Source organism: Condylura cristata, unplaced genomic scaffold (assembly GCF_000260355.1).
Source record: "Condylura cristata isolate star-nosed mole 26May11 unplaced genomic scaffold, ConCri1.0 scaffold00018, whole genome shotgun sequence".
NCBI classification, from domain to species: domain Eukaryota; kingdom Metazoa; phylum Chordata; class Mammalia; order Eulipotyphla; family Talpidae; genus Condylura; species Condylura cristata.
The window spans coordinates 6155267-6181263 of NW_004567119.1; the positions used below are offsets into that span (position 1 = coordinate 6155267).

The 25997-nt window shown below is 39.4% G+C and overlaps 1 protein-coding gene across 1 annotated transcript; it reads left to right on the top strand.

Moving 5' to 3' along the window:
* The first annotated feature begins 318 nt into the window (after window positions 1–318).
* USP38 (ubiquitin specific peptidase 38) lies at window positions 319–25997 on the top strand. Its single transcript, XM_004685298.2, has 10 exons — window positions 319–1451; window positions 2725–2860; window positions 7973–8102; window positions 9699–9800; window positions 12954–13112; window positions 14971–15164; window positions 17639–17732; window positions 20226–20332; window positions 21455–22817; window positions 24933–25997. The coding sequence occupies exons 1-10, from the start codon at window positions 770–772 to the stop codon at window positions 25092–25094; spliced, it is 3129 nt and encodes a 1042-aa protein (XP_004685355.1). The 5' UTR covers window positions 319–769; the 3' UTR covers window positions 25095–25997.

Sequence of the window (25997 nt, forward strand, 5' to 3'; positions counted from 1 at the left end):
CGGGCCACTCCACTCAGAGCCGCCTGTGACTCGACGCCCGATGCAGCGTGACGCGAGCAGGCCGCGCGCCTCGACCGCAGACGGACGCGCGTGCGCAGCAGCGCGCAGGCGGGCCGGGAGGAGACCCGTGGGCTCCTGGGAGGGAGCCGGAGAGCCGGGGGCGGAGCAGCGGGGGAGGTGTGGGAGCAAAGGAATGGGCGGGGGCGAGGGGGCGGGCCGTCCCGAGGTGTCTCTGCCCGTCACTTCCTGTTTGCCGGAACTTCTGAATCCGGGTCAAGGGTGCTCTTCTCGCTCGCTCCTCCCCGGCTGCTCCCGCACCTTCGGTGACAGCGGCTCCTGACTCAGCCCGGCGCTGGTTTCATCTCGCGATCCGCTGGAGCCCCGCCGCCCACTCGTGCCCCCGGCCGCCGACGCGCGTCTCCTCCACCTTCGGCCTCGCAGCCCGGGGCCCGAGCCGCTGCCGCCCGGGGGGCCTCGCTGGCCCCTCTGGCTGATGCTGGGAAGGACCGCGGACCCGGGCCAGCGGCCGGGTGCGGACCTGCGGCTCCTGAGGCCCGCCGCGGGCGCTGCGGGTTCTTGCGCGCCCCAGGCTTGCCAACTCCTGCCCGGGCTTGAATGGCCCCCCCTGGCCGATAAATGTGGCTGCTGAGGTGGTCGGGCCCGTTGCTGCGCTCCAGGTTCAGCTCTGCCCCGGGGCTCCGCGGCCCCACCTCGGGGCCGTCGCTGCCAGTTCCTTACCCTCCGGCCCTGGCCTTGCAGTGTGGCGACCATGGACAAGATCCTGGAGGGGCTGGTGAGTTCGACGCACCCGCTGCCGCTAAAGCGGGTGATTGTGCGCAAAGTGGTGGAGTCGGCGGAGCATTGGCTGGACGAGGCGCAGTGCGAGGCCATGTTTGACCTGACCACCCGGCTCATCCTGGAGGGCCAGGATCCCTTTCAGCGGCAGGTGGGGCACCAAGTGCTGGAGGCCTACGCGCGGTACCACCGGCCGGAGTTTGAGGCCTTCTTCAACAAAACGTTCGTGCTGGGCCTCCTGCAACAGGGCTACCACTCGCTGGACAGGAAGGACGTAGCCATCCTGGACTACATTCACAACGGCCTGAAGCTGATCATGAGCTGCCCGTCGGTGCTGGACCTCTTCAGCCTACTGCAGGTGGAGGTGTTAAGGATGGTGTGTGAGCGGCCAGAGCCACAGCTGTGTGCCCGGCTGAGCGACCTACTGACCGACTTCATGCAGTGCATCCCCAAAGGGAAATTGGCCATCACGTTCTGTCAGCAGCTGGTTCGAACGATAGGCCACTTCCAGTGCGTGTCCACCCAGGAGAAAGAGCTGCGGGAATATGTCTCTCAGGTGACAAAAGTGAGTAACTTGCTGCAGAACATCTGGAAGGCCGAGCCCTCCACGCTGCTACCTTCCTTGCAAGAAGTGTTCGCAAGCATTTCTTCCACAGGTAAGTGTCATTATGTCTCAAGAAAACCTCTCTTGGAAGTTGGGTATCCCATTCTCAGTACCATGTTTGCTTGCCTGTCCTGAAAGCATTCTAGAGAGCAAGTCCTGATACCCTGGTATCAGGGTATTTTATTCCCAGGTACTTCCTTTATTCAGTCAGTCAATCACTTTGTATTAAAAAAAAAAAATAGACAAGTGTCCCTATTTGAAAGGCAGGAACGTCTTGGCCTCAGACCTTTGACTCTGAAGAAGTTGCTCAATTACTCAGCCTCTGCTCAGGTTATGAACGCTTTGAAGGTGATGCTGCCATATAAAGCTTCTATTCATTAGTGACTAATAGTGGCATGATAATGTTTACCGTGTTATTATTGTGCTGTAACCCTATCATCCTGTTGTCATGAGGGTTTGTTTTTTTTTTTTAATGTAGACTTGGAATTTCCAACTCTTAAGTTGTGAAACAACACAAACTGCTAACACATTCTGTCTTTACTGGGCACAGTCATTCTCCCTGGCTATTGTTCAAAACTGAGCTTGTGAAGGGAGGGGAGGGCCCCCCTTTTATCTTGAGACCCAGATAGAAAAGTAGAGTTTTAACAAGTTCCATGCATCCTGATGAATTAAGTGGAGGGATGAAAGAATCTCTACATATTTGCAGTATCTAAGTTGCTTTGTTTTTCAGCTGTAATTTTAATTGTATACCTTGTTGCCAGAGCTGTTAAGCCCCCCCCCCCCGCCGCCCCCCCAACACCAGCAGTAAATGTGCCTACCTTAGATTTGCTTACTTTGGTTTTTCTGCTTGATTTTTTTTTTTTTTTGGTTTAACCAGTCTTCCACAAAATTCAGCGTAATTTCTACTTCCTTAAGAGATTTTTAAGTCTTTCTGAGAGCAGTGTAATGACTACTGTAACTAATAGTTTTAGGTTACTTGGGTCTAATTTTAATTTAAATGATACCTTGTGTTTCTTTTCTAACTACAGCTTTACACATGGATATTTTCAGAGGAACTTAATAGTAAAGAATGCAAAAAAATAACTTATGGAGGAAATAGTGACTGATGTTCCTGTTTCAGTAGTTCTAGCTACAGAGTGAGAGAGATCACTGCTGCTCCCTCGGAACTGCTCTTTTCTGTAATCTGACATTGAGTGTTAATGTCTACCCATGCTGTGAAGCATAACAAATGCTTCCAGATGAGCACCTTTGCTGCATTGACTTTTTCTGGTAATTTGGTCTTTCTAATATCGCCATGTTCCTTTTCTTTTTAATTAAAAAAATAGATGTATCCTTTGAGCCTTCTGTGGCATTGGCCAGCCTCGTGCAGCACATCCCTCTTCAGATGATCACAGTCCTCATCAGGAGCCTTACCACAGACCCGAATGTGAAGGATGCCAGTATGACCCAGGCTCTCTGCAGGTGTGTCTTCACCACGCTGTGGAGGATAATTGTAGATGGGAGGAGGAGATACTTTGTTGTGTCTAACAGGTAATAGAAAAGGTGTGTGTGTTCTCCAAGTTAATTGGAATGAATGGTCTCCCTTACTACAGTTTTGACAGGTATGCCAGCAATTCACAGATCTATTTTCAGTTACACTTTTTAAACTCTGAACACACACACATGTATACATGTATTGTGCATTCAGCATTTAGTTGGATTATCAATGTACTGTACTAATTTCTTTGCTCTTTCTTATTTCCTACAACCTATTTCTTGCCTCTAGATCCCTTTGTTTCCCCCCTATGTACATACTTTTACTTTCTCTTTTGTCTCTGGGTAGTGCTGTCTTGTTCTTTGTTTATGTGAAATGTGTTTTTTACTCTTTATATTTAAATTGGTGATTTAGAAAATAGAGAATTCTGATTTATCGTCCTTTTTTTCTTTTTTTTAGCATTTTGGAAATGATACCACATTGTCTTCTGGCATCTTTGTTGTTGATGTGAAGCCTGCTATCACGTCAATTGTCATCCCTGTGGGAGTAGACTTTTCTAATTTTAACTTAAATGATACCTTGCATTTCTTTTCTAACTAGATGTGTGTCTAATATTTTATTTTCTTCTCAGCTTTTGTACTTTTATTTAATCATTCATTCATTCATTACCATGAGTACCAAGAAGAGTTTCAAAATATCCTTGAACAAATGGATAAAAATAATCTGTCCTCACAGGCTTACTCTCTCATGGGGAGGCATATTGTAAACATGTAACATTCTTCACTGACTCCAAAGTGCATCCTGATTTTAGAGATGTTAAAATGTGGAAATGCACAACCCCTGGTGTTCAGGTTCAGCTGGTAGGACTTGACTTGCCTAGTGTACATAAACTTACTACGGAGCTTAAAAATTGACTTCATTTTCTATTTGATAAATACATTAAGTAGATGATTAGTGAGTAAGTAGCAGTGAATGAGTGGCTGTGGGGGAAGAGTAGGTAGGGAGCGCTTAGACCATGGGCGGTGGTTTGCAATATTAAGTAAGAATGCGGAAGATGCCTCACTGAGAAGGTTACTAGGAAGCAAATAACTAGGAAAGGAGGACCAAGCTTCATGGAGGTCGAAGGGGAAGAGCATCAGTACTGTCTTACAATTAATTTTCTTCAAAGGTGCCCATTAATAAACATTAGTCCAGCTATTGAGTTCCTTTATTTCAGTGACTCAATTATTTTCTAATTGAGCTTTTCCTGCCTATCTATTCTTGTATCATGTCTGCCTGTTTTTGTGTTGTAATATTTCCTCCTCAGTGTGTGAGTGGGAAGGAGGGAGGAGGGAGCATATTTAAAGAGGATGAGAATTTGGAACAAAGCAGTTTCTTTGCACCTGTAATAAAATTATAGTTTAAGTTCTAAGTAGCTAAATGTATACAAATTGCTCTCTCGACACAAATTTTGGGAACTTTCCTATTCTCTACCATCTCCCCTTTTCTACTTGGTACTTATAAAGACTTCCTTGTTTTGTCTTATTCCTCATGCTGTATACATTTCATGGAGCCAGTTCACCTGTAACTTGTACTTTCATATTTCTTATTGCTCGTTCCCTCTTTAACATCCATAGATTTGTGAAAATGCGTTATATACTTGGGAGAAATCTACAGTATAAGTGTCTTGCCCTGTGTCCCCTCCCCTCATTGGTTTCTCTTTCTGGTGATCTCCAGGCCATGTGTGGTGGTCTGTATTTGTCTGTATCTTATTCTCTTCTTGATCTCTTTCTATTCATAGTTTGTTTTGTTTTGTTTTGTTTATTTATTCATACAGAACTGGGGTACAGGCCAGAGATGCGGAGGTAAGAGGATTCACCAGGGACAGAGTGGGGAGCAGAACAAGCAGATTGATGAAGTACACTGCTGAGGGGAGCAGCGGGCAGGTTAGGAGAGGTCTGCTACACCATGTGGATCCTCCTCCGGGGCAGGCAGGGATCGAACTCATGCTAAAGTGGCTTTAGCTTCTTGGTGCTGTGCTTTAACCCGCTGCGCCACCAGGGAGGGCCCTGTTTTGTTTTTTTTTAATTCTAGAAGTCTGGTATTACCTTGCTATTAGGATTTTCTTCATATTATCTGTTCTTTTTATTTTCTTTTTCCCTTTACTCCTATCACTTTATTGATTCTCATCTTTATGTGGTTGATTCCCACAGCTTCATTCTCTGAAATGAATGTTTTATAAACTGTGTTCCTCTTAGTAAAAATAAGGTGATTCAGGGATTAGATTTCGCAGCTTGAAGTGAAATTAGAAATCAGTTCATTCAACACCTTCGTTTTATGGACTACATAATATTTACTATCCTTAGGCACGTGCCATGAGTCAGTTAATACTTTCCGCAAGTTCTTGAGGTATCAGTAGATACTGTATTGGCTCCAGTTTAATAGTTGAGGAGCATGAGCGAGGTTAAATAACTTACCCAAGTTCACTCAGGTAAGAGATGGATCTGGTATTCACATAGATCTGGCTCCAGATTTATCATGTTATGTAGTCACCCATAGAAAGCAAACCTAGAGCCATCAAGTTCTTACTGAGGGTCAGGTCACTCTAGTTAGAAACAGAAGGTATCGTCATAGCCTGATGGTTTTGTGTGTATGTTTCTTCCCTGAATTTACCTTCAGTGATACCTTTGTCATCCTATATATTTAATCAAAAACTCTAAGCAGTTTTCAATTCCATTCTTTCTTTCACTCCCATTGATTAATGTAACTCATAAGTCCCTCGATATTTTAAGCTTTTCTTAGAATGATATGATAGGTCCCCACACCTCAAAGACATCAGCCCACCGTGATTGCTACAGTCTTGTAGTTGGTCTCCTTAGCAGTAGGCTTTTCTCTCTTCTCTAAATCATTCTGACCTAACTCATTTTCCCCTACTGGTCAAGAAACTCCAGTAACTTCCACTACTTAAGAAATAAAGTATAAAATCCATTTCTTCCAATTTAGCACACTTTTTCAGTGTGCTTGATTTTTCAACTTTTTTAGAATAAACACAGTATTTAACTTACAGATTTATTTTTTATTTATAAAAGGTATTTGGAAATTAATTATTATCGATTTCTGTGGGAAATCATAATCCAGTTTTTGTATTGTACTTCCCACTTATTGTACATGATCCTTTTTAACCAATAATCTACATAGAGTAATTATTTTTATATGGCAAATATAATTGCAAAGGTTAACAATGTTTGTCTTCATTATATCACCATCTTATACTTCCCTAAACTCCTTACATTCCCATAAATAGCAATTATGATGCTGTACTGTCATTTTCTGTCATCTAAGCAAATGCAAATACCATATGAAAATCAGTTAAGTGATGCTAAAAGTTGAGTAGGCCGGTATACTTGAAGTAGTAGGGAACGAGGTACACAAGCACTTTCTAAGAGAAGACTCTGGGCCTCAACTCCTTTTGGATCTAGCACTCAAGCTGCCACCTAAAAAGGAAAATTTGCTTATTGTCTACAAATTAATATTAAATATATTTTGTGGTCTTTCATAATATTGCCAATCTCAATGTTAAGGTCTGTAAGTTGTATATCTGTTAGCTATAGAGAGGAATGGTTTCTTTCATGTCAACAAATAAGAGCTCCTTCTAAGTACCAAGCACTACACTGATAAGGACCAGGGATCCAAAGATATATAAGATTCAGGACAAGAATGAACCAGGTCACCTGTCTTTGAGTTCACAGTCTAAAGAAGTAAGTAAGCCTTTAAAGGACAAAAATTACAACTATAGTTAAATGGTCCTTAAGTAATGAGAAATTAAATTGGTTTATCATGATTAAGTAAATAAAAAATTTAAACAGCAACCAGTGCATAGTGCATAAGATCCTGTAGTAAGCCATAAAAATAGCTTACTCTAAAGAACACTCTAAAGAACACGCGTGTGCAGGTCCAATCACACTGAAGCACAACTGGAATATAATTTAAAAGTATTGAAAAAGCTTACCATCTACCCAAAGATGTCAGGTCAAATGCTAGTATTGCTGTTTAATTGTGTGACCATTTACAAAATCCTAGCTTTACCAATTTAAGGACAGAACCCGTGTCTGTTATATCTCAGCACTTAACACAGTGCCTATTAGATAATAGATATCAAACTGTTTAGTGAATGATGGCTTCTAATTTGTATAAGTGCTTAAAGTTTTATTATCAGGGTGGTCAGGCGGTAAAAATGGAGACATATGATGGGAAGCTATTAATAAAAATGGAGAAGACCAGTCTGGTTGGGTGCTTAGGGATAATGAAGAGCTGTGGTCAGCTAGAATTTTCTTTTCTGCCTCTCTCACTCTTTCCCAGCACACACACCCCACACCCCCACCCCCTTTCTCCCTTTGACCTGAGCCGAAGGGCGTTCTGGCCTTGCCCCTGTGTTCTCAAGAGCCCGGTCTGATTCTGCTCTGACTGCCATTCCCTGTGGGGCACAATCCACAAAGCCAATCTGTTCATCTACCCATTTCCTCTAAGGTACCTTTTGAATTCCAGAATTTTCTGTTATGTACTGACATGATTTTCTTTAAGCAAAGTAGTTTTTAAAAGGCTTACTGATATTTATTCAGTGATATCACACATCTGCCCATATGTCATCTCCATAGATAGAGTCATGTAGGTCTGTATTAACCTTTGCAACCTTCTATAAATAGTGTCTTGTAGATTTGGTGCCATATTTGGCCATCTCCTTATAGATGAACATGAGGTGGCTGCAGTTTTCCCATTCATGAACAGTACTATGCCTGCACCTTGGATAGAAATTCAAGTGCATCTTCTACTCCCACTCCTGAGTTGTGGAATGGCCACAGACCGTCCTGAGTCAGCCTGATGGCAGCTGGGAGATGGAGCACAGCTGTCAGGGACACTTACAGCAGAAGATGCCGAAAAGCAAGCATTGGGAAGTCCTAGGGTATACCGCTCACACAGTTTCAGACCTCAGTGCTTTTCACAATGAGTCTAGTAATTTGTGTCCACAGGGACGACTATAGACCGCACCTTTTGTTATTCCTAACCAAGTAACAACGAAAATATTTTTAATACTGACAGTTCTGTTTTCCTTCCATTTTTAGAATGATTGACTGGCTCTCCTGGCCATTGGCTCAGCACGTGGATACATGGGTGATTGCACTTCTGAGAGGCCTGGCAGCTGTCCAGAAGTTCACTATTCTGATAGATGTTACTCTGCTGAAAATAGAACTGGTAAGTGGGAATAACTGTCATCAAGAATGTATGGATGCACCTACTCCATCTTTTTCTCTTTGGATTATTGTCTCTTGAAAGCATCAAATAGAGAGTATGTTCTTGGCATTGATGGTTTTTTTTTTTAATAGGGTTTAAAATTTTTAAATGTCATTGAAGTGTAGGTAGTTAATTTAGTTGGCAAATATCTATTAAGAGAATACTAAGAGAGCATATGCCTTTCATTGTCTCTTGAATCCAGTGAAGCAGGCTTTTACCACCACTGTTCTGATGACTCCCTGCTGCTCTCCAGGGTTGCTGAACCCCCAGCTTGTCTCAGGCCTCCTCACCTTTGACTTGTTAGGGGTATTTGACACATGCAGTTACTCCTTTGGAAACACATTCCCCACTTAGTTTCCAGGACACTCACTGCCCTCATCATTGTTTTGGTTCATTGGCATCAGCCTCCTGCAGTAGATCTTACTAACATCAGGGTGCCATTGGCTTCATCTCTGACTGACTCTCTTCTCAGCCGGTTCTCACATACTCACGTGCCCTTGGGGGCAAGTAATGTGTCTAAGTAACGGCTGCCAGGCTTTATTCATAGTGTGTTACTCTCCCATGGTCCCATGGCTCTCTTATTCGTGTCTTTAGCTTTTGTGCTTGGATCTCAGGTTCAGCTTATCCACAGTCTCTTGATTTTTCCCTCCCAGATTTGGTTTTCCCCATCTCATAAATGACTGCGCCATCTTTACATTTGCCTGGGCCAAAAACGGTATCCTGCCTCTTTGCATTCCCTCTTGGCCTGTAGCGAGCAAGTCCTGTTGACTCTGCCTCTGAAGTGTGCCAGGACTGCCCAGCTTTGAACAGCCACCTTGCTGCCACCCTCGGCCAGAGCCGTCGTTGTCCCTTGGCTGGCGCCTCCCAACTATTGCCCTTGGTGGCCTACAGGTGTCCTACTAGTTCCTAAGTGGCCAGGCCTCTGCTGCTTCTCTCAGCCCCTCCCAGCCGTATCCCTCAGTCTCTGTCTGCCTTGCAGTGACTTCAGCACGCCCTGTGTGGAGGCCTCAGGGCCTCACAGGGCTGAGTGTCCAGCTTTCACTGCTCTTCTCCGAGGAATCTGCCTGGCTTGCCCTCACTCCCTTCAGATTTTATAGTCAGCATCTTTACAGCATTTATCTCCATATACAATTTGATCACCTTCTACTCTCTACCCTAGACACTAAGCCTTATAAAATCAAGAGGTTTTTGTTTTCGTTTTTTTTTTTTTGATCCACTGTTGTATGCCCAGTGCCTTAGAGAGTGCCAGGCAATAGTAGGTACTTAGTAGGTGCTTGTTGAATGAACTGAACGAATGATGACACAGAGAGCTATTACCTTGTAAACATGGTTTGACAGGTTTTTATTTGCTCTGAGAGTTTTCAGAGTTGGTTAAACCACTCTGTCATATTATTTCCCAACTTTCTTCCTCCCCAAAGTTTAGTAACGTTGGTTATGATAGAACTTCCCAGGAAGGGGTTACTCACATAAACAGTTTTGGCCCTAAGGAAGTAACCATTGCCTGGGCTGATGACTGCTTCCAAAGCCTAAAGCTGGGTGTCTTGTCTTATTTTGAAGGTTTTTAACCGACTCTGGTTCCCTCTTGTGCGACCTGGTGCTCTTGCTGTCCTCTCCCACATGCTGCTTAGTTTCCAGCACGCGCCGGAGGCCTTCCACGTGGTGAGTCTGACACGCCTTCTCCACTGGAAGCCAGACTTTACAATGCTAGTGTGATGTTGAGTCAACGTGTGTGTCGTGACAAGATTGGACACTAGGCCTAAGTCTTCCCAGTTTCGTGTAGTTTTACAATTTCTTAGGAAATTGAGCACGTTGGATTTCCCGCCAAAGAATGTCTTTCATAAAGCTTTGGGTCTCACCAGAACTGCTCCACCTGCAGCCACTCCCAACAACTGAAAGTTAATGGTCTTTGTGAGAATTCGCACTGGTAGTGTCACTCATGGGTGTCTGTTGCACTTTAAACAGTGTAGAGGGAAAAAAGTGGTTGAAACCCATTAGCCACTTCAAAGTTTTGAAAACACCGATCTTTGTTACAGAGCCTCAGATTGTTCACTCACCCCATTTCCTACAAATTCTAGTGACACCTTCACCTATAACCCTGCCACTTCTAACCAGCTACATCTCTAGTTTTGATTTCATTTATTTGATTGCTTGTTTTTACAGGTGAAAAGTAGCAAATTTTATTTCAGGAACTTGCCCACTGAGTTTCTGTAGTTCACCACAGGAAAGCAGTGCTACATGTGGCTACTCCTCCAGAGTCTGACCGTCACCTTTACAGAACTGGTAACTCATTGTCAGTTCGCCCACAATGTAAAAATACTAAGGTACCGACTTACTACATCTCTATAAAACTAGCCACTAGAATTTGTAGGAAATGCACTGAGAGAAAAGCTTTCTGGTGCTGTGCAGCAAAGATGAATGTTTTCAGAAGACACTGATGAAGAAGTGCAGAGTTCCCACTGTTGATCTTAACTAAAAATAAAGCCAGCCCCAGAGACCAGGTGCCCACAAGGCTTCTCAGTGCCTCGTTTCCACTGAAGAGAAATCTGTAGACTTTGCCCTAAGTCAGTCTTGCACACAGGTGATTACATTATATATTACTGCCCACAGCTAATTGCCCTAATTGTTGAGCTTGATCATCACTCATCAAATCTCAAACTGTATGTACTATAGCAGGCATACCAGTAAAGTGTCTTCCAGAGGAAAAAACATCAATTATGACTGTCTTCAGAGCAATCATAGGCAGGCATTTGAGAAAAGTTTTCTTTTCAGAATTTCTGAGGAGATTCTCTAATATAACTTAATCATCCATTCTAAAATTACTTGCTTTTCACTCTGGGGACATTCCTTAAGCTCTGTGATTAGTCACTAATGCTATACCAGTTTCTTTGCTGATAGCTTTGAAAAGGTGGAAGAAATCTCCTTACCTTGCTATTTGAAGTAACAAATGGTTGACTTTGGATATTCGGCTAATAATTGAACTAAGCAAGTCACTTATTTAAGAACAGCTAGATCTGAAATTGAACACTGTGCTCTGGCTTAGTGGACCGACCTACTGTCCACAGGTTATATAGCCTTACTTGCTACTAACCAACCTACTGTCCACAGGTTATATAGCCTTACTTGCTACTAACCAACCTACTGTCCACAGGTTATATAGCCTTACTTGCTACTAACCTGAACTTGGGCACCTGGCTGTGGGCCACGTGATAGTTAAGTCGTGTATAACTCAGCAAAGGACTGTATAATGCATATTATTATGGACCAAATTTCTTTTTTCTTATGTTTTCTGTAAGTGGAAAAATTTGTTTAGATAGAAGCTATGGCATTATGGTAATAATGGAGAAAGAAAAATAATCAAAATTTCAAAAAAATCATACACATTTCCTCAAATAGTAACTTAAGTTTAATGAGTATTAAAACAATCTCTACAGATTCATTTGATTTAAAACTCAAACTTCCTTGTATATAGACAATAAAGACCTGTTTGAAATGCAGAGTGCAATCAGGTAATAAGGTTGTCTATTATTCTAACTGTTCTTTATAAGACATTGCCTTATAGATGGGGATTGGTGGGGTAAGATTATAATTCAGATATGCTTAGCCATAGAGTGAATTCCCTGGGTCTGTTGCTTTCATTGCCACATTGCTACCTTTGAAGGACATGAGATTGGAGCAGATGGAACAAAAGCCAAATGTTATTTGACACCTCAATCATAAGAGTAAAATAAGAGGGGAAAAGACTAGAATAGTAATGTTAATTTAAGAATATGATTGTTCTGTTTAGGGGAAGGGAAGATGGTTGGGATATTACTGTAACTGCTATTAATGAAGCTTGATGTAAGACCATAAAGCTCTCTGTAACTTTGCCTTTACACACAGAAAATGTCATACAAGTAGAACATTAGATATCAAGGTACAAAGTATAAATATGTAGTACTAGGTTACAGTTAATAATTAGTTGGAACAAGAACTGCATTATATTAATGGAATAAGCCATTTCTCCACAACAGTCTGTTAATACTCTTTTAAACATATGATTGACTATTGACATTTTAATTTAGTTTTTATTATGTAATTATTACTATATTGTTTCTTATAAAAAGACATTGTTGTGCCTGTTAGCAATACTAACAGCTTTCTACTTGTTTATGATCAATTAGTATACTAGATTTCCCTTTTGTTTTAACTCCAGTTCCTTAAAAAATAAGTGGGCTTATGATTTCTTTTTGAAGAAGAGATGGGATTGTTAGTAAGGATAGCACACTAACATAAGACATCATCCCTAAGAGTATCTAAAAGAAAGATAATCCTATACCTGAGCTGTAATTTTAGTTCCAACCTAAATTATGGATATTTCAAGACTTCTTCAAGTAGTCTTGAATGCCAGGTTATGTGTGACTCTTTGCATGTGAGAAACCTCAAATCCACACTAGATGGCGCTCTCAAGCCTAGTCTACGAAATGCATTTGTAAGTTTGTTCCTTTGAACAATCTAGTAAATATACAGCCCTAATTCTTTTCACTCAGGACATTTTTGTCTAGAATGGCAGGCTGCTCTTTTGAACCTTAGTGTGTATTTATAAGGGTGAGTAGAGGGGTTTATCTAGAATTACAGTTACATGGGACATTGAAAACTAGATTAACCTTGGTAGTCTAGAAAGTTTAGTTATAAGCTTTTGTAGAAAAAAATTAGGCCCTGAGCCTGTAGAAAAGGATTTGCTGGCCATGTAGCCCTTTCCATGATGTCTGTAGGCTAGAGCATTTCTTGCCAGTTTGTGTAACTTGAGGAATGTTTATCCTTTTTTCTCTTCAGGTTGTTCCTCACATAGTTAATTTAGTTCACGCCTGCAAATGTGATGGCCTGCCTTCCAGTGCAGCCTTCTTAGTGCAGTTGGCAGAGTTGATACACTGCATGATGTATCATTATTCTGGATTTCCAGATCTCTACGAACCTATTCTGGAGGCAATAAAGGTATGATGATGGTTACACTCGTATTTGAAGAGCTACAGACCATGATGTGATCTGAATTATTAACCCTGTTTCTTCAGTTCTAAAATGTTATCAATTTTAAGATATATCTTTAAATTTGTAATAATGTTTGGAGAAATTTGTTTCAAAAGAGATGCTACAATATATACATCAGTGTTGTGTCCCAATAGCAGAGGTGCTAAAATTTCTAAAAAACATTTTAGAGTCAAGGAAAGACAGTTTAATAAAATTTGACTTTGGTTCCTTCCCTTCTTTTATTCTATTTTTTGCTGTGACTATTCATGAATACCCATGCTTCATAAACTCTCTACTTGAATTATTTGTGACCTGTATACCTTCAATAAAGGGTCAGAGTAATCACACTTTTCCTCTTAGTAAGCTTTTTGCATGAATAGCATGTAGCTAAAGCATGGGCAACTTGCCTCAGCCCGATTTAATCAGAAGTTACTAGAAATCAGATCTATTAGTTATGCTTCCATTTGGGGTCTGAAATACAACACAAATGTCAATTACCTTTACATCTTTCTGAAATAAACAAAACATGTTCCTTTTACTATGCAGTTGGCTAAGTCAAGCTAATTTTGATGATACCATCCCTGTTCATCTGTTAACCACCCCACAGGGCAGCCTTTGACACACCAATAGTAAATGTCTTGATGTGAACAGCTTTTGTCATGTGGATTTGTGGTAACATCAATAGCTTCTGTGATGTCATTCTTCAGTTGAAATGCTAATAACAGAGAAAGTCTCAGAAGGAGCAAAGGGTTCACTGTTAGCCCAGGTACTTTCTCTTGGCGTTCTGGCACTACCACAAAAAATCCAGGAGTTAAAGTCCTCCAGAAAATGTTTTCTAAGGGCTTAGTGTCAGAGGGTATTAGCAGTGCAAAAAAAAGCCTACATGATTTTACCAGTTTTCTTTATCCATTGTTCTGCTTGTGCTTGAAATAACTCACTTATTAAATTATCTCATGTTGCAAAGTAGATCAGAAGAATCTGTATCTTGTAAAATCTTCTGTATGAGTAAGCATGAGGTTGAGTTTTTTTCTGTCACAGGCCAATGATACTTTTCATTTTTTTGAGGTATCATTGACAGCATGTTAGTTTCAAGTGGTAGCATAGTGAGTTGATAATTTGTTTATTTTGTGAAATCAGCACAATAAATCTAGTTAACAGCCATTACCATATATACAGAATTTTTCTTGTGTTGAGACTTTTAATAATTACCCTCAGCAACTTTTAGATCTGCAGTATATTATTGTAAATACTTGCCATGCTGTAGATCACAGCTTTTCTTGCATGCCCTATTCATTTTCTATCTGGAAGTTTGTGCCTTTTGATCCCACTTGACCCAACTCTTCCCCCCCTCCCCCAACTCCTGGGAACTACCATCTATGTTAACATGCTTTCATTTTTCATCCCTTGATTACTTTAAGCTTTTATATCTAAAGGTGAAAACTGAGCAAATATTAGAAGTGAATAAAAAGATTTTTTTGTTTGACTTAGTTGTGTGCTGTTTTGTATCTTTACTCGGTTGCCTTTGAATAGCATTGCAGTATACTTTCTGACTTCTGAGTTTTCATTTTGTAAACATTTTCTGGCAGATATGAAATATATATAAATAGTTGAATATCTGGATGTTGAGTATCCTTCAGCTTGATAAATTCTACCTCCAGGGTATGTTTATTTGTGTAGCATATTTTGATTTTTGATGAGTGACCAAATACTGTCAGTAATTTCAGAACTAAGTAGGAGCTTAAATGTCAGTGGAAAAATCTTCTTTGTGTTAATTTAGTGAACATAGTGTATATTTTTAAAACTGTTTTTCCTCTTCATAATCTAGGAGTTCCCTAAACCCAGTGAAGAGAAGATTAAATTGATTCTCAGTCAAAGTGCCTGGACTTCTCAATCCAATTCTTTGGCATCTTGCTTATCTAGACTTTCTGGAAAATCTGAAACTGGGAAAACTGGTCTTATCAACCTTGGAAATACGTGTTACATGAACAGTGTTATACAAGCCTTATTTATGGCCACAGAGTAAGTTTAAACTGTAGGCATTGGTGCATACTAGTGAAAAATAAGATGGTGGCTTATCTGCATTACTTCTTGTTAATGGCAGGAATGTCACTGTTTTCCTTTATTGCCTTAGAAAAGAAACTGCTTCTAGTGCTCAGGAACTATTACATTGTTATAGAACTATAACTTATAAAAATTCTACTTGGCAGTTATATTACACTTAGAATACCAGTATCTTTGGAATTACTCACAGTTTAATACTCATTAACATCACACAGGGATTATTTGAGCTGATTCCAAAGGGTTTGTGTCTTCAAGTACTAATTTGTTGTTCTGTAAGACTTTTTTTTAACATATATTTTTTGATAGGGTCATGTTTACTTTTTTCTACTTGTAGATACTTCACAACTTCTCACATCAGTAAGTTATTTCATGCTGTTAAAGAAATTCAAGCTCTTCTTCCCACCCCAAGTTGATAGATACTAAACAAATATATAATCAGACATACTGGTTTTGCCACTACAGATTTACTTCCTGATCCAAACAGATAGAAAACAGCCAAACAGATAGAAAATTGGAGATTGATAGCTAAGTTATGCTAATGATAAAATGATAATTTTTATTTAATTTAATTTAGTTTCATAAAATAATGACAAACTTTTACAAAATGTATAAAGCATGGTTGAATTTTTTCTCTTCATATTAAAAAGTATTTATGGAATTGACTCACAAAGATGTTTACAAATTGAGTTCCAAGTTTTTATGCCTACCTAGAGAAATCATAAATACGAGATGAAGAGTTAATTTTCCTTTTTGTTCCTGGCCCCAGAATATGCTATCACACTTAGATATTTTTTATATGGTTTAATGTTTACTTTATTTGAAGGTTGTTTGAGATTTGTTTCTTTTTTTAGAAAATACAAACCTTATACACAAGTGATAGTAGGCATAAGTCTGAAAGAATCCATATTTCATCTCCAAAGATCATTTAGTTCAGCCATCCCATTTCACGGATGACAGAAGAAGCAGAAACCCAGAGAGTTACCACTGGCTGCAGCAGCTCAAAGAGCACATCTTTCTGTGCAGTGGACAGTGGTTTTTCTTAAATAGACACCATGTTTTATGAATTCTATGTAATTAAGAAAAACTAAATTTAAAAGTATATAAAATAAAAATCACACAAATATTTAGTAAAAGTAACTTAAAAGTAATGTTTAACTAATTTGAAATCAGAAATCCTATTGCTGTTGTAATTTACTGTTTTTTGGCATATTACTCCAGATCTTTGTTTTTTGGGTTTTTTTTTTGCTAAAGTTATAAAATCTTTTGTACTGCAAAATCCAAATGCAGTTTTTTGTTTGTTTTTCACTATTCGTAAAGATTCTCACATATTCTCTTTCACTTGCTTTTTATCTTCTAATTATGTTGGAAATCATCTCATGTTGGAGCAGTTACACTGTTTGTTTCCTGAATAGCTTGTTCTCTCCTTTCTACTGAGTCTTCTGCTTTTTCATAATGATTTATATGTGTGTATATATAAATATACTGAATAATAATCCTTTGTTGCATTCTTCCTTCCAGTGAATGCAATTCAAAGTGTTTTTTTTTGTGATATATTTCATAAAATCAGATTAGTGAAGGCTGCTATTTTATTTCAGTCAGGTGTCCTTTTTTATTTATAGTGTGTGTAGATTTTAGAAAGCTTTCCCCTTCCAAATTTTTTTAAAAGAGATATATTTATTTGTTAATAAAGAACCGGGGAACAAGCCAGAGGTGCACGGGCAGTGAGAGGATTCACCAGAGACAGAGTGGGGAGCAGAACAGGCAGATTGACAAAGTACCCTACTGAAGGGAGCAGTGAGCAGGCCAGGAGAGGTCCACCAGGCCATGTGGGTCACCATCCTGGCTGGAGATCAAACTGAGGCTAGCTTCACAGTGCTGCACTTTAACCGTTGCGCCACCAGGGAGGGCCCTCCCCTTCTAAATTCGCCCCTTAATTTTTTTTCATAAGTAGTTTTGCATTTTATGAGTTTAGCTCATTCCTGTGTGGCATTTGTGATGGTATAAAAATCTTTCCTAACTCTGGTAAGAGAGAAAGATGTACATTGTGTGGCATTGTACAGAAAGGGAAAGAGATAAACTTCAAAATATAGTATAGGAACAATAGGGATAACTAAATACCTATATTCTGAACAATTTCTTATCCTTTCCCTTTCTTTATAACATCACACTCTTTAAATCACTAGCTGTGTGGTATGTCTTGGTGATGGTATCATAGGCCATTGCCAGGCCACAGAGCACGCCTCACTTCCTGCCACCGCCCTCTGTACACACAGCCTCCCTCTGTACAGGTAGAGCCCCTGCTAAGGAAGGCCATCAGGTAAGTGAAGTTTTACTTTGAGGATAATAAGTTCTTGAGTAATCTTCCTTTTAAGCCTTTAAAAATACATGTGTGATATACATGCAAACATAAGTCATATTTTACTCTCTTTCAGTTTCAGGAGACAAGTATTATCTTTAAATTTAAATGGGTGCAATTCATTAATGAAAAAATTACAGCACCTTTTTGCTTTTTTGGCTCATACACAGGTGAGTGTGGACACAGTATATATGTATTAACTTGACTGGTGATATTCTTTAAAGCTCACATCTCAAACTTGGAGAACTTTTTAACTGGTGAAATAATACTTAATCTCATCTAACGTTAAATTCACTAAAAAATTATAAGGCCATCCTGCCTGAAGTACTTGGATATGGAAATATGCCCTACATTTTAATTTCTTCCTCTTCCATCAGTGTAGATGATATTATGTTTCCCTATTCTAGTTCTTATATATAAAGTCTGATTTTCTAATCAATAAATAAGCTTCTTCATAAAAAAGCTTCTTTTTGTAAATGTATTTTTAACAGTTTATAGATACTAAGTTGATAGACCATTACAACAGTGAACAAATAAAATAATTTTGTGGTAACTTTTTTCTTCCCATTATATATGTTTGTTCATTAAGTTCAATAGTTGAAAATTTGTAATCTTTCACATCCACAAATTAATTCAAGGAAATGAATTTCTACTAATATCAAAGATTTATACAGTGACTGTTCATTCATTCAGCAGAGATCTGCTGAGAGATACAGTAAAAAGTCTAAGGTACATCTAGGTCAAATTGGAGACCCTTTATGTTTTGAACAATATTATGAAAATATGTATCATTTATAAATAATACCTGTTAGTATTTTCTGGCTTTACTCTGATTTAATTTCACAGATGTCAAAAGGAACAGGTAGTTGGAACCAGAAGAGAAGATAGACTGAAAATTGGTGGGATTGAGTTGATGGGAATGTCTTTACTTCCTATATACAAGCAGAGATACTAACGTCTCCTAGATACAAGCTGAGATACTGAAGTCTTTAGTATGACTTCTTCAGTGGAAAGACTGGAGACAGGATTGACAATGAAGGTGATAGTGATGACTCTTAAGTAGTAATGTACTCAAAATTTATCACTTTATTCTTTCTTTGTCTAGGGGTAATAATTTCACAAACTTTGCAAGGAAAATAGTCTTCCAACTCTTTAACATTGTTTCCTGTTAAACTGACATCTGCACTGACTTTATCACTAGTCTTTATGTACTGTATACTATATATAATGTGTGTGAGAATTAGGATGCATATAGATGTACTGTGTCATGTAAACTCTGTTCACTTGTTGAATCAGAGCTACTAGGGGAAAAGGCAGTTTTCCCGCTCTCCAGAAAAGCAGAAAATAGCAAGAGAATATAACGAAGGTTTTGTCACAGTTGAGACTATCTGATGGCAAACTGACAAGAACTTCAGGAAGAAAAAATGTACTATATAATAAAAAGCCTTTTTTATCCTATAATTAATAAATCTGACAATTAAAGAGCATTTAAACTCTCTAGCTCCTTTGCTGAGAAAATGTGCATGTCATAATTCTTAATCCTCCAAACCAAGCTTGAGGTAGTAATTGGTATCCCCATCTTACAAATGAAGAAATGGGCTTCCATTACTTGTTCTCAAAGGCGGGCAAACAAGTGACAGCAGTGAGATGAGACCAGTGACTCCAGAGCTCATATTCACCCACTACACTGAGCTTCTTTCAAAATGCCATAGATACCTACTTTATAATTTTACTTAGCTAAAGACGCTATTAAATATTACAAGTACTCAAAATGTCAGGACACTTCTAAATTTTTAAATCAAAATACTATCTTTTAGACATCTTTTCAGTTGTGTTTTCTTGTGGCAAAATCTAGCATTTGAAGCTAGATTGCTTCAAAACCAGAGCAGCCTCTTAATTTAAGTAAAAAAACAGAAACCAGAGTCCAGAGCGGATTGGCCACGCTGTTCACATTGTGGGCGTTCCCACCTTAATCCCAGGCAGAGACTCGAGCCAACTGAAGGTGCGCATGGCACTGGGGAGTGGTTATTTCTTATCCAAAATAATGTATTCATAAACAGTCTTTGCAGATTTGGTTTTTAAAAAAAATCATAGACCCAAGCACCTCATGGCACACAGGGATCGTTCTAGGAGTGTTAATTAAGGGTTAAAGAGACCTGGTTCTGATTTAACCCCCTCTGCCACTAATTTGGCTACTTGACCTTGGGTGAGTGGTAGTAATTTTTCTCAGTCTTAATTCTTACCTACAAAATGGTAAGGTTTTTTTTTTTTTTAAGGTTTATTTATTTATGCACACAGAACTGGGGTACAGGCCAGAGGTGCAGGGAAGGTGAGAGGATTTACCAGAGATGGTGTAGGAAGATCTGATCAGAGAGATTGATGAAGTACACTGCTGAGGGGAGCAGCAGGCGAGTCAGGAGAGGTCTGCCACACTCTGGGTCAGCCCCAGGACAGGGATCAAACTCCCACCGAATGAGCTTGCAGTGCTGGCTTTAACCCACTGCGCCATCAGGGAGGGCCCAAGATGAGTTTTTGCTAAGGATTTTTGGTAGAGGGTAAATGCAGTGCACGTTTTAAGCAGTCTTCATTAAACTGTGAAGATTTCAGTTATTTGGTTCATGTTATGAAACTCACTTCCTTGTATTTTCTTTATTGATATCAAGAGGGAAGCATATGCACCTCGAATATTCTTTGAGGCTTCCAGACCTCCGTGGTTCACCCCCAGATCACAGCAAGACTGTTCTGAATACCTCAGGTTTCTGCTGGACAGGTAAAAAGTATTTTTAAAGTTATAACTTGAATTGTGTTCTTTTATTGCAGATTTGTTTACAGAATATTGTTTGTACCTTTAAAATAATTCTCAAATGTTAATCTTTTTTAAAACCTTACATTCACTCCATGTTTCTTGTTTTCTTTCTTTAAGACTAGCTGTTCTCAGAGTCTGGTACAGTGACCCCTGAGGAGTTCCCAAGACTTTCAGGGGACTTTCCTTACCCAGTTCATTTCCTTACCCAGTTAATTATCTATGTATAAGTAGTTGATGTGGGCTGCTTTGGAAGGACACGCTGCTTCCAGAAAACATGGTGAACTGGAGAGCAGTTGGAGAATCCAGCTCTCTTTTGTTAAACCAGATATCCTAGTTCTTTCCAAATTTTAAAACAATGCCATCTCCTCACTAAATTTTTTAGATCTTAGAAAATACAGCTGTTTTCTACACCAAAAAAAGAATATTTTTTATTATACTATATTTTTTATTATACTATATAACAGGTTTATTATTGTTCTAAAATGTACTAAGGTATTAGTTTTACTCTCAGGTTTTGAATATAGTATATATCGATAGATATAACCACACAAATGAAAGCTCTTGGTCCCTCAGTTAAAGAATGTTAAGAGATCTTAAAGACAAAAATTTAGTAACTGCTCCTTTACAGCCGTTCATAGTTTAATGGCTTTGGTATGTTTTATTGTCTCCTAACCAGCTAGTCAATAAAATCTATTCTTGTGTCTGCTTGTCTTTGCGTCCCTCCTGCTCTGGGGCTGACTGGCAAAGCAAGTGCAGCCCTTCCTTCACTCAACTAAGTGTTGAGTCGTTTCTTTGTGCCAGGCTTTCTACAGGAGCCAGGCAGACAAAGACACGAAAGTAGCTTGTGGACGTATGTACCTTAAGTGCTGTAAAATAGTGCAATGAACACAGGGTGATCAGAAAATAAAATAGTAATAATCCCTGACATCTCTTTTATTCTGTATTGTCTGTTTTTATCCCTTGTGATTGCAAGAGGAGAAACTTCATTTTTTTTTAAATTATTTTATAAAAATAATTTGTATAAGCCACCAAAATCTATATGTAAGCTTAAGTGAAGTAACTACATAATGATACACTCTCGTACAGGCTCCATGAAGAAGAAAAGATCTTGAAAGTTCAGTCCTCACACAAGCTTTCTGAAAGCCTGGGGTGCAGTGAAACTTCTTTGCAAGAGCTGGCCAGTAAGACGGCTGTCCTGACAGAGACCACTTGCACAAGTGATGCTGAGAAGACTTTAATAGAAAGAATGTTCGGGGGGAAACTGCGGACTCACATATGTTGTCTGCACTGCAGGAGTACCTCACAGAAAGTGGAAGCCTTCACGGACCTTTCGCTTGCCTTTTGTCCTTGCTCTTCTGTGGAAAACCTGTCTTTTCAAGTTACAGCACCATCACTTAGTACACTCGAGGATGGCCCCAGGCCAGCCAGCGTTCCTGGGCCTTTGCAGGACCCAGGAGGTTCTAACCCAGCAGGCGCCTTGGTCTGTGACTCAGCGGTGACAGAAAGCATGGTAGGCAGCCCCCCAGACGAGTTCTGCTGTGCTGAGAACACCTCTGCACAGGTGGATGAAGCCAGCAGCATCCTTGTTAATGAAGATGTACCTCAGAAACCAGGAAGTGACTCCACACCTTCAGTGACTGACCTGCTAAATTATTTCTTGGCTCCAGAAATTCTTACTGGTGACAACCAGTATTATTGTGAAAACTGTGCCTCTCTGCAAAATGCCGAGAAAACTATGCAAATCACAGAAGAACCTGAGTACCTTATTCTTACTCTCCTGAGATTTTCATATGACCAGAAGTATCATGTGCGAAGAAAAATTTTAGACAACGTGTCATTGCCACTGGTGTTGGAGTTGCCAGTTAAAAGAACTACTTCTTTCTCCTCGTTGTCAGAAAGTTGGTCTGTAGATGTCGACTTCACAGATGTGAGTGAGAACCTAGCTAAAAAATTAAAGCCTTCTGGGACTGAAGAAGCAAGCTGCCCCACACTGGTGCCCTATCTGCTTAGTTCTGTCGTTGTGCACTCTGGCGTGTCCTCCGAAAGTGGGCATTACTACTCTTATGCCAGGAACATCACGGGAACAGAGTCTTCGTACCAGAGATGCCACCAGGCTGAAGCTCTGGCATTAGCTTCCTCCCAGAGCCGTGCACTAGAGAGAGAGAGCCCCAGTGCGATCATAGAGCAGGATTTGGAAAATAAAGACTTATCAAAAGAATGGTTTTTATTTAATGACAGCAGAGTGACATTTACTTCATTTCAGTCAGTCCAGAAAATTACCAGTAGGTTTCCAAAGGATACAGCTTATGTGCTTTTGTATAAAAGACAGAACATCACAAATAGTTTAAGTGGTAGTGATTCAGCCAGTGGACTCTGGGTAAACGGAGACCCGCCTCTGCAGAAAGAACTGATGGATGCGATAACGAAAGACAATAAATTATATTTACAGGTAAGCTGGGGGAAGGGTGCGTCATTAGCAGGAAATGTTTAAACACTCAGCAGGCGATTAAATGAGCATCCTAACTTCTACATTTTCCACGCTAACTGAAAGGTAGTAAGAGTAATGATTCTGAAATTTGAGTCTGAGTTTTGTATGAAATTTTTTACTGGTATGATTATCTTATTTACCAATGTTGTGAATTAGTTATGAAGAATCATTTGTCTACAGATGCAGCAGATCTTAATTGTTTTTAATTATAGGGGGTGTTAGCATTAGAAAATCATGCCAAATAGAAAGTTTCATAAAATTTAAGTATCTTCCCTCATTCTGTCAGCCCTACCATGAGGGAGAAGCAAGCTAACTGTCTTTTAGACCTTTGTATAAATATTTTAAGAGCTATTTACTGACATTTTGGTAGCTAAGATAACAGACGTTAAAAGATAGAATATGTAAAGAAAGTGTGTTTGGATTCTTTGAGGATCTGCACAGTAAGCCAAGGAGATAATTAGTAAATAAAAAACATGGAATAAAGATTTCATATGAGCTGAATTTATTTATAAATATGCTTTTTACAAGGAGTTAGTGATTTTGTTAAAGTTAGTAAAGGTCTGATGGAATTATTTTTCTGTGAAACCTGCTAACTTCCTATCCACATAAATCACCAACTGTAAATTAAAACTGAAATTGTAGGTATGTTAATTGAGTAGTCCAAATAATTGTGTTTTAAAAAGCTAAGTTGCCATAAAACTAAAAGATGCAAGTAAAAGAAATGGACCACTGTTAAGATATTGATTTTTGCAGGGACGTTTCCTTAAATGTTTTCAAATTTACTGTAAAATATTCAATATGATACATTTTTAAAGAGAGAAGGCACATTCTAGAGTAACACAAACTATATACAAAAAATTAAAAGTTCAGGGCCCTCCCTGGTGGCGCAGCGGGTTAAAGCACAGCACTAAGAAGCTTAAGCCACTTCTGCATGAGTTCGATCCCCGCCTGCCCCAGAGGAGATCCACATGGTGTGGCAGACCTCTCCTGACCTGCCCGCTGCTCCCCTCAGCAGTGTACTTCATCGATCTGCCTGTTCTGCTCCCTGCGCTGTCTCTGGTGAAGCCTCTCACCCTCCGCATCTCTGGCCTGTACCCCAGTTCTGTGTGAATAAATAAATAAATCTTTAAAAAAAAAAAAATTAAAAGTTCAGTATACTTGTTAGAACTGATTCAATACCAAAGATTTTAACATCCAGTCAAAAGGCTTATTTATGATTAAGGTAATAGAGTATATTCCACTCTGTTCTTCTTGCCAGATATTAACCATATGACTCTTGAAGTTTGGAGAAGTGGAGGGAGGGGAGAGGGTTAGGTAGCAACAGAAATGGTGTATAATATAAAATGTGGAAATAGGACCCAGTGACTTTTTGAAATATGCGAACTCTATCCGCAACTGGTGGGCTATTTATCAGGGGAGAAAACGGGTTTTTAAAAGAGTGATTCCTCTCACTTCTATGACTGCGATGCCAGAGCTCTGAGCCACCTCAGCTCCTGCGCTGGGCCTAGCTCACATGACTCTGTGTGCCCCTCAAGCCCTTCCCGAATCACTGTATCTTTCCAGGGCAGTACGGCTTGACCGCAGATTCCTTCAGTATTGTTTCTCCCACTAGGGAGCGTGGTCAGTGTCTGATGTGAGGCGGTTTCTCAGACACTGAATGGTCATCTCGGTGCCTGGTTGGGTAGTTGACTCTGAAGCTTGAGCAATGAGGAATTTCTTTCTCTGTGTGCCTATTTCTCATGTATATGACTTGTCTATTTTTCTATTGAGAAATGTTAGGACTGTGGGGCTTTGGTTTCTTTCGTAAAGTGAGGTATTGAAACAGAATGACCATTAGGATCTGTCTTTCTGTAGATACATCAGGTTTTGCTCTCTGTCGTGCTAGTTCCATCTGTGATTATGTATTATACTTTACTAAGATTTGGTAAGGAGTAATGGGAATATTTTTAAAGTTACTGGGATTTGAAGGATACTTATTTAAAAAGAGAAAAGACATTTTTAAGTATTTATATAAGTGATGTATCCATCCATTGTATTTAGGATTTTAACTTTATAAAAATTTCTTTTTGACTCTAGGAACAAGAGCTGAATGCTAGAGCCCGGGCCCTGCAAGCTGCATCTGCCTCCTGTTCCTTCCGGCCCAATGGATTTGATGACAATGACCCACCGGGAAGCTGTGGACCAACTGGTGGAGGGGGTGGGGGGGGATTTAATACAGTCAGTAGACTCGTATTTTGATCCCGAGTCTGCGAAATGCACTGAACACAAAACATCCAATCCTATGACTGTTAAAGTGTCAGACTGTAACAAATACCTTATCTATCTTCTATTTTTCTTTTCATTAGACCCTTATACTTTAAGAAAACACACTCAGTGTTTGTTTTTATTTTCTTGACAATACATTTGTTAACAAATGCATCATGGGAAAAAAAAAATCTACCTCTTTAAATTCCATTTGCTTTTATGGTTAGACATGCTTGACCAAAAATTTTTAGAGGAAAATAAGTACCTGGTCCCTAATTAAGCTGCATTAAATTTAGTAGAGGCATTTAAATGATCTAATCGTTAAATCTTATTAAACAAAAGATATTATTCATTTAGTATCTTTATGAAAGAATTGATGTTGAGGCAAAAGAACTATTGTTTAAAGAGAGAAAATGCTTTGTTTCCTGTACAGTTACCCAATTAACTATACAAATCTTTGAAAATGCTAGAGATGATACGGTCTCTGATGAAGGCAATAACAATTTATCAAGCTATAGTATTTTTCAGATTTTTGTGTTTAGTGCTGTCTTCAGCATCACTGTATCTGTATTTCTAGCACAAATGTTTAAAAAGATTATTTATACATAAGTGCTGAACTGATTTTAAGAAAGGTGCATGATCCTGTAGGAACATTTTTAAAAATTGCTAACTTTGTAGTCTTTCTAATTGTTTAAGGATTTTAAAATTCTATTTCAGGGAGTATATATATATCATCTGTGTGTGTTGAAGGAGGTGAGTTCTGTATGTGCCTTGCAGTACCGTAATTCAAAAATAGGGATCTTTGACTGCGGAAGTTTTTTTTTTTTTTTTTTAATGAACTGTTAGGAATTAATTTTTTGTGCTAACATTAAAATTATAACTTTTGAAAAGTATTAG

Bases quoted from the DNA above. Each gene is read 5' to 3' on its own strand.
- USP38 (XM_004685298.2), top strand. From the start codon at position 770: ATGGACAAGATCCTGGAGGGGCTGGTGAGTTCGACGCACCCGCTGCCG. The intron at 17,733-20,225 runs GTGAGTGTGGAC...ATTGATATCAAG, and splicing joins CTTTTTTGGCTCATACACAG to AGGGAAGCATATGCACCTCG. The intron at 22,818-24,932 runs GTAAGCTGGGGG...TTTTGACTCTAG, and splicing joins ACAATAAATTATATTTACAG to GAACAAGAGCTGAATGCTAG.